Here is a 9,673-nt window from a genome sequence, read left to right as displayed (position 1 = left end):
ATTTAGTACCCTCTGAGAGAAAGAATTTCTTCTCATCTCTATCTTAAATATGCAACACCTTATTCTGAGATTATGACCTCCAGTCCTAGACTCTCCCACAATGGGAAGCAATCTTTCCCATCTACCTCATCAAGTCCACTAAAAATCTTGTATGTTTCAATAAGATGACATTCAAATCTAAATTCGAGTGAGTATTAGGCCAAACCTATTCATCCATTTTTCATAAGATAGTTCCTTTGTGCCTGGTATCAGCCTCATGAGCTAAAATTTATAGTGATTAGAAAAAAATGATGCAAAGGGAATTGGAGTCATTACCAGCACTATCCCTAGTTCCAAGGCTTCAATATACATGTAATGCACAAGTTGCCACAGACACTCAGACTACACAGGGTCAGTTGGTTGGACAGCTGATATGGTTCAGATTGATGCCAACAAATCACTGGAGTGGATACAGGACATTGCACCCTATCCTTGCTATAGTAAAGATTGTGATGCTCTGGGTCAGACTGCCTTGAGATGGAAAACTGAAAGACGATGCAACTTGTGATAAAATGTTGCTATGACTCAATTGATTTGCAGATTGCTCCATGTATTGGTACCCTACTGTGCACTTCTGTATGGTGACCTACAAATCCAGCAAAAAGAAACTGTACATTTTTTTTCAACTTCAACTGAGTCCTTTCCATTCCTATAACATTGGAGAGTCAGTCTTGTTTTCCTGTTGTTGAGGTTGTTCCGATCCACGTGCACCAGCTGCAGCAGTGGCCACTAAAGATTTCTGGGTAACAGTTGTCATGCCATTAAGAAGTTCTAAAGGCACAGGCAGAATAATGGGAGAAGTCTTCTGAGCAGACAGTGTGTGAAGATAGCGCAGCTGGACAGCACCAGAGGATTCTGATAGAATGTCTGCTGCAATTTTCAAGGCTTCTGAGGCTTCCTTCTCAGCTTCTGCTGCAATCACCTGCAATTCATTTACAAGTTTTGAGAGTTAGGCTTGTTACAAATTACTTCTTTTTGCAGAAGCCCATCCTTTCCTTAATACTTAGAGTGAAAGTTTTTACTCTTTAATTGGTCCATCTGCAAAGTAGAAAATAAATATTCCAACACCGATTAATGCAACAGGGAAAAATGACTGAGTTTTCTTTTTATTCCCATTTGCAACGTTACTTTTGCATCTTTGTTTCTTGTCACTTTTAGATCAATTAAAAACACCTATTTAGTTATTTTCCTTGCAATATCCATGCAAGGGATCCTACAGGAATACTTGTCCACAGTCTTTTAATATCACCTGTCAATGAAACAAGGGTCCACTCTCCTTAATTACAAAAGAGATCCAAGAGAGAAAACACTGCATGCATGAACAGCTATCTAAAGGAATATCTGATAGAATATCTAGGAGTTTTGCCAATGACTACAGATTAAAATGTTGCAAGAATATATTGCTGTCTTTCAACACAGAGAATACCAGGAGCATCTATAAAGAATCAAAAGGCAATTGAACCATAAAAAGAAATAGTTCAATCAAAAACAAAAGGAAGAAGTGATCATCACTGACTGTGATAAACTGGAGAAATGGGTGGAACAATAGCTTGGCTTGTACCATAGCGAGGACATTGTCACCAAGGAAATTTTATACACCATAGAATGTCTGCCTGTTATGGTCGAGCTGCTATTGGAACCCAAAGCTGTTGATTCTCTTGCCATGAACAAAGCTCCAGGTTCTGATACTATCCTACCTGAAACCATCTAGCAGTTTCTGCATAAATGCCTCTGTCCTGTCCCAAGGTATGTCAGATACAGAGAATGTGATCCTGTACAAAAGCAAGGGTGACAATAGCGATTGCAATAAATATCATGCCATTTCCCTGCTGAGCACGCTGGGAAATGCATTTGCTTGTGTTGCCCTATTTAGATTCCAGATTAAATCAAAGTTGTTCATAACTGGAAAATCTAGTTAATCGTCTCGGCTGGGCAGTGGTAAGAGAAATGCTGTGAATGAAAGAGACAGTAAACATTGCCTTTGTTGATCCCACCCAGACAAATGACCATGTGATCTACTTAAGCTGCTAGAGAAAAATGGCTGCCTACTAATTATACTGGTGTGATCTGTTTTCATGACATGACGGCTGAGGCCAGTTATGATAGGACAACATTTCTAGTGGAGTCCAACCATCCAAACTCATGAACTGTACCATCTTGAATGATTGAGACAGCAGATGCATAAGAGCAGCACCACTTGCAAATCCTCCCGCAAGCCACACTGTACCCTGCCTTGGCATTATTTTGTTGTGCCTTCACTATCACAGGACACAATCTGGAATTATCTTTCTAATAGTACTGCGGGTGTACCTATATCACAATTCATGATAGATTATAAATACTGGCTTTGCCAGTGATGTCCACATCCCATGAATGAGTATATCCAAAAAAAAGGCACCAACGCTCTATCATACTCTAATCTTTATTGCTCTATGCTTTCACTTATCTACTTCTGTTCCAGAAGCTATTCAGTCTTTTTCACCTGAAATCTAATACAAAGATGTGCCAAGTTCTCATGAGAGAATTCCCAAATGGCAATCCTGTGTTAGTAGCATTCCATTTCAGGAACACCTTCAATGACAAATAGATAACCTCCCTCATGCCTGACCATGAGGTCGAGGAACAATGAAGTCATGGTCCAAGATATTGCCATACTACCATCTATTAACAATGATATGTTAAAACTGGAGGTGTTGATAGCTTCATATATCTAAACTCAGCAAGCCCCAGCGATTTGTACCTTGCTGATGAAGTCAACACACACAAAACAAAGGCTGCAGTTGTTACATTCAAGCTGAGTAAGAGAGTGTGGACTATAGCAATCCAACTCAGAATACAACTGCAAGTCTACTAAGCCTGATCTGCAGCATGCTCCTCCCCTGTGGTGAGACCTGAACAAGATATGCTCGACAAAGAACAAGGTTAAGCAATCTCCACTTGCGCCATCTCTGATGTATACTTGACATCTCTTAGAAGGAAAAATTCACCAACTCAGAAGTCCTGGAACATACTAATTCCATCAATATATACTTAATGATGTCTATACAGCTTGGCCACATTCATCAGATGGATAAGAACTGTACACGCAAAGAAGTTCTCTACAGTGAAGTAGCTCCAGTGTCATGACATGCCTCTATCACATGGACACCTGCAAGCAAGGTGTGAGGTTGGCTGACAATGACAACCAGGAAACCATTGCTGACAACAATGATCTATAGATGCTGTCTGTTTAAAAGGGCATTGCAAGAAACTAGCAGAAAAAGAAAGCTCAGCTGGCCAAGAAGATGAACCAAACAAAGCAGACAACAGAGAATTGTGCACCCTCTTAGCTTCTGGCATAGGAACCTACTTAGTTCAGTCTTCCTCTCTAGCACAGACTGTCATGCCAGAGTGGGGCTCCCCTATCACATTAGGTGGTGCTGAAACATTTTACCACCATGGCACAGAGACCAAGTCTCATGAGGTGGACTGTTTTCACCACAGTGATTACGTGATGACAGGTTTGCAATTTACAAGTGTGGAAGCCATTTTCTGGACTATGGCTTCCCTTCTGATTAAGGAACCATTTTGTGGAAGTGCCCCTCACCCAGCAGATCAATAATATTTGGCATGTAGCTGTGGGAAGCTGTCTCACACATAGCTTAGTTCCTCTCTCACTGTGATGCATTGCTAGTATGTGTAGCTTAATTGCTCAACGGTACCTCCTTTTGTTAATTAGCTTCTCTGTCTCTATGATATATTGCCAATGTGTGTTGTTCCTCTAATTAAGGACATCTGTCCTGCATTTGTCTCGGATCTCTGTAAACAGCGTGTGAGGTGATAACTTTCAGTCCTGTTTACTTGTAGAATGTTTAGCATCTTTTAGGGCTGACCCCTGATTCGGAACTTCCTTGGACCATTCTGACACTTTGTAATTAATGGTCAGCCTGTGTTTCAGCCATCTCATTTTCTATATAATCTCGTAACCTTCTGCTGTACTTTGGAGTTCTGCTAAGCCATACTTAGGACGGCAGTCTCCCCATGATGCATCGTGTAATAAACTGGTTAATGCTCAAGGTCTGCCTTGAGAGATTTTCTTCAACCATAAATCTGTAGACAGTAGAAGACAGGCACTAATGAGAAGAGAAAATAACTTCCACAAACTTTAGTTTTGTAGCTCAGACCAGGAAGAGAGTAGATGATGCGCAGTTGGTTCTAGGTTTAACAGAATCAGGAGGAAAAACACATTAGATTAACTACTTTCATCTTGGAAGGACCAAAACAGGAACCTTCCGAGGAGTAGAGACCATAGTAGGATCTACAAAATGAAGAAAGGTTCTGATGTAGAAATAGCAACTGTATCTTACTACAAAGTTTCAAAGCATTAAGAAGGGTAACAAAGGGTGAAATCCTTTAAGCAGTTATAATTGTCCACAGTGACTACCCAACTTCTTTCCCTTCCCTCAATAATAAATGGTTGAAGTGTTCCTATTTGAATCCATTATAGCTCTGTAATACTACCTTTTCCCATCACAATCATATTGTTCGCTTAGGTCAGAGGTTAGATAAACAATAGGAAATTTGCTGTGATAAGGATGTGGATTTCTCTACTACAGGAGTGGTTCAGTGAATAGATATATTTAAAGGAGTACTGGATAAGTACATTAGGGAGAAAGAAGTGAGTGGTTGAGTGAGTTTGGGAAAGATATGGATGGTGGCAGGTTATGGGGTTGAGGCGGGGGATGAGGCTTGGAAGTCTGCACTCAGCTCTACAATCGGGTGATAGCTATGTGAACAAAAGTAGAGTTAATATTTCAAGTCGACTGGTCCTTCTTAGGAACTTCAGACTCCTAGTTTGCAATGTTCTTTTTTCTCCATTTATGCACTAGAAACTATTGATAAATTGACTTTGGTAGTTTATGATGTCCAGTAGATAGTCCAGCATTTCCTTACCTTAGCTTTGGCTTGTCTATGTGCTTCCGCTTCCACTGCTAGTGAATACTGAAGCTCTGTTGGCAGGCGGATGTCTTTTCTGTGAGCATAGTTAGATAACCATTAGTGGAATTTTATCTTCACTACATCCAGGTCTACAGTTTCACTCTACTACCAACCTTAATTACAAAACTTGTCACTGTGTTAAAGAAAGATTTAATAATTGTTCATTTGGTACTAAGTTTGTCCAACCATGAGAAGCAATGCCACTAAAGTTTGAGTGTTCAGCTGAGACCATTTTATCTTGCCCCTCACCCTGCAAAAATCTTTCACATTGTGTCACCTGGCCATTTGACTGAAAATTGTCACTTGACTCAATTTAGTCAGTTCAAATCCAAAAAAAGCACGGTAAGCCCAGTCTGGTCAGTTATCATCCCATTAGTCTACTCAATTGTCAGCAAACAGGTGGATGGCTTGCCAACAGTGTTAGCAAGAAGCACTTGCTCAGCAATAACCTGATCACTGATGTTCCAGTTTGGGGTCCACCAGTACTGCTCAGCTCTAGGATACATTACAGCCTTGGTCCAGATATGGATAAAAAGAACTCCTTGTCAGAGGTGCATTGACATTGACTACTCTTGACATTAAAGCTACATTTGAGTAAGCTTGGTGTTAAGGAGCCCTAGCAAAACATGAGTCACAGGGAATTGGGGAAATCTCTCCATTGTTTGGGGGCAAACCTAACACTAAATAAATATCTTTAGTTGTTGGACATCTGTGCAGAAGTTCCTTGTGATAATGATCTTAGCCCAGTGATCTTCAGCTGATTCACCAATGACCCTTCTTTCGTCATAAAGTCAGAAGTGGAAATGTTTAATGATTGCACAGTCTTCAGGAAGATTTGTGACTCCTCAGTTACTGAAATCATTGATGTTCTTTTGTAGAAAGACACAAACAACATCCAGGTTTGAGCTGATCATTGGCAAGTAACCTGTGTGCAGCACAAGTGTCAGCTACTGACATTTCCAACAAGGGCGAATGTAACTATCTCCTCTTGCTATTTAATGGCATTCAATTACTGTTGCTAAATTTTCCCATTATCAATATTTTTGGGGTTACTATTGACCAGAAAGTTCCCGTCCAAGTAACACACCATCCTGATTGGAACAATATTGCTGCTCCTTTGCTATTGATGGGTCAATATCCTGGAACTCATTTCATAACTGCACTGTGAATATACACCCCAAGAACTGCAGCAGTTCTATATCAAAGCCCACCACCACCTTCTCGGGGGCAATTAGCAACTAGCAATAAATGCTGGGCTTGCCAGCAGCACTCACATCCAGTGAATGGATATTTAAAAAGAGACCATCCTTCTGGGTTTGTCATAAAATTAAAGTTTTCGCAACAGAGACAAATTTTATGTACTATTATAAGCTACTGCTCATTGCTTATCACAAGTTCTCGCTCTGGGATTCTCAGGAAAGCAAGGACAAATGCTCAGATTAGCAGCATGACTTTTGTCAAGAGCTCATTCTTCGAAATGACCTCTGCTTTTAGATTAGATTACTTACAGTGTGGAAACAGGCCCTTCAGCCCAACAAGTCCACACAGACCCGCCGAAGCGCAACCCACCCATCCATTTACCCCTTACCTAACGGGCAATTTAGCATGGCCAATTCACCTGACCTGCACATCTTTGGACTGTGGGAGGAAACCGGAGCACCCGGAGGAAACCTACGCAGTCACAGGGAGCATGTGCAAACTCCACACAGTCAGTCGCCTGAGTCGGGAATTGAACCCAGGTCTCAGGCGCTGTGAGACAGCAGTGCTAACCACTGTGCCACCGTGCTGCAGCTTTGGTAACCTAAACAAATTCACAATGAATTGGACCAGATTTATTACTTGAAATCATTAGAATCCAGTATTTCATGACTAGTTCAAAGCATAAAATTGGGTAAGATATCCGACAGAGCTCAGATTGCCATTGTGGATGCCTTGGTGGTTGGCTTTAGCATGACTTGTAGAGATTTGCAGTCATGTTGTTGCTGGTAGTTAATGCTGTTATTTAAAGCAAATGTAGAAATTTAACCTTAAGGATAATTATTTAAAATATTTTAGGACATCTGCTCAGGACATTCTTTTATAAGCAAAATTCAGTAGAAATTGAAAGCTATGCCTCGAAGCAAAAAATAAATTGTCAAAAGAAGAATAGCAGGGTTTCACTTCTTGAGAGTCTTTCAGTTCAAAGGACATAAATGCTTCAACAGCGAGTGAATTTTTTTAAATGTGTAGTTATGCCATAACCAAATAATGAATTTCTGCACACACATTTGGACAAACAACAGTGAGATATATATCTGGGTTGTCGATGTTAACCATAAGACTCTCTCCTCTACTCTGTAAATGGGGCATGTAACCTCTTGCATCATCTGAACAGGCAAATGGGGTTTTGTGAAGGCTTCTAAAAATGGTACTATGGCAATACAGCACTCCCTGATTATCACAGGGTTTAGGTTATGTGCTCAAATCCTGGAATGCACTGGAAAGATCATCTTTGATTCAGAGAGCAGTTGTTGAGTGAAGGCTAGCACTGACAATTCACTATAATAACTAATGTGATTATACTAAATTTTCTTCCATAAGCATACATTTCAGCATGTTCCACCTTGATTCCCCAGTTGCAGGTTGCTGCATCCAGTGCTGTCTGCAAAACAATGTGGAATCATGATTAGATTACAATTTATAACATATGAATTTTCATCTTTATCATCAAAGTGTATGAAGCCAACTGAATGGCAAGATCTATGTCTATTCTATAACCATTGATTGCCAAGCCTATAACTCTGAAGGTGCATTTAGACTCCAAACTGAATACTGCAAACATAATGGACTAGTTTAACATTAGAGAAATGGGTGCAAGGACTGAGATGTGTGATTAACCAGTCCTAGTTCAAAATAATGTAGCTAGCATGAATATTGTGTTTCTGCTCTTCTAATGACAGAGGAATGCAGCCCAGAGCTAAATATGCTATTCAGCAGTCACACATCTTAGAAAGGCCATATGAGACTGCATCAAGAGGTGAGGTGCTGGAAAAGCACAGCCGGTCAGCAGTATCCGAGGAGCAAGAGAACCAACATTTTGAACATAAGCCCATGAGATTGCCTCAATTTAAAGCTAGCTGCGCTATTTAAAAACTGTATTCTCACTGTAGCAGTTGTTGAAAGTCATTAAGAAAGAGTTTATGGTCTAGGGGATGAATAAAAATAATGAGAAAAGACCATGAAATATGTTCTGAGAGAGAGCCTCATTCTTAAGGCCAGGAGGTCTTTCTAAAAACTATGAAAGCTTGTAGCAATCATGGTCAATTCTAGGAGGCTAGCCTGTGAATCCGGATGCAGTACATGAGTGGTCAGATTTAGTGAATGCACATTCATATACTAATTCCTTAAAATGGTGTAAATACATACTTCTTGCTTTCCCAATTCCTTCACCCCAATTCTACCCTACTGCCTTTTTCCTTTCTTATACCAAAGAACTACCACCGAATAAACAAGTGCACAGCCTCAGGTGCAAAGAGTATAAGATATTGATGGAGAAGAGATACCACCACATGCTCTCATACTTGCAGCCAGCAGCTTACATACTATCATTACACAAACGTTACAGGTTAGCATCGAGGCAGGGTCAGCATGTGATGAGTCACCAATCATGCATAGGCTGTAACCAGAATGGGTGTAGGAATGGAGTTTGGATTCCAGCTGATTCCAGCTTTGGATCTAAGTTCACTTAAATGAGCTTTGCTGCAGAGAATTCAGGTGACTCAATGAAGTTGCACACAAGGCATGCAGAACCGATAGACATATACACAGAAATATTTGGTGAATTAACAGGCCTGCTTGAGAGGCTGCTGTCATTGTCAAGTAGAGCATGGAAGATTCTAGCTCAAACATCATGAGGCTTTGCTTGCTGTTTTAAATCCATCTTCTCCTGCATGCAAGTTCAGACAAACTCCATGAGAGTACTGGCAGTCCAGTTGTGATGCAGTGCCAAATGGTTGATATCTCAGCTTCAACTGCAGCATAAGCAGACACTGCCCAGTGTCTCAGTGCTGCAGTTGTAGCTCAGCCTGAAGTCATGAAACCTCAGCTTGTTACAATGAGGACATCAGACCGCTGCCTCATGGCTGTGGATACCAGTGCTCCATGATCTCATCACAGTCTGGCTATCTGTGCTGCTGCAAATTGGCCCACTTGCAGGACACTGGAGTGGTCAAACAGATATGCGCTGTCGCAAGATAGCAGCATTTATAGTCTCACTGCTACCACACTGACAGTGCCTAGCTGTTGCTTGCCTGGCAGCCAGCCCAGATTTTTGCCAGCTAAATTGAGGTAGTGCCATCTAGCATTCTAGAGCCAGAAACTGCAGTCAACTTGACCATCTGCAGCCCGTCCTCCAGAGAGAGTCAATAATCTTCCACTGGTCTTGCTGCAGTACTGAGGTAGTGCACCATAGGAGCACCAAGCCAAGTAGATGCACCTACAATACAGGCATGAAAGGAATACAAAATGGTGATTACTTGAGTTTTGTGGAAAACATTCAATGGTTTGTTAATTTCAAATAGTTTTTTTTTGTTTCAGCATTGTCACTAATGAGTGCTGTAATGGTACTTAATAGATTAAAAGATATTGCATTGTACGATATGAATTTAAGATTATATTC

General features: G+C 40.8%; 1 protein-coding gene across 1 annotated transcript in view; it reads right to left on the bottom strand.

The window, feature by feature from the left end:
* Positions 1-688: 688 nt before the first annotated feature.
* The window catches only part of LOC132818504 (podocin-like), a 48,769-nt gene continuing 39,784 nt past the window's right edge, over positions 689-9,673 (bottom strand). Inside the window, exons 6-8 of the mRNA XM_060829564.1 lie at positions 7,602-7,657; positions 4,972-5,050; positions 689-961 (exon numbers count right to left, since the gene is read on the bottom strand). Coding sequence (XP_060685547.1) covers positions 689-961; positions 4,972-5,050; positions 7,602-7,657 — 408 coding nt within the window. The remainder of the gene's footprint in view (positions 962-4,971; positions 5,051-7,601; positions 7,658-9,673) is intronic.

Source organism: Hemiscyllium ocellatum, chromosome 9 (genome assembly GCF_020745735.1).
Source record: "Hemiscyllium ocellatum isolate sHemOce1 chromosome 9, sHemOce1.pat.X.cur, whole genome shotgun sequence".
In the NCBI taxonomy this organism is placed as follows: Eukaryota; Metazoa; Chordata; class Chondrichthyes; order Orectolobiformes; family Hemiscylliidae; genus Hemiscyllium; species Hemiscyllium ocellatum.
This window is presented reverse-complemented; position numbering and strand designations above follow the sequence as displayed.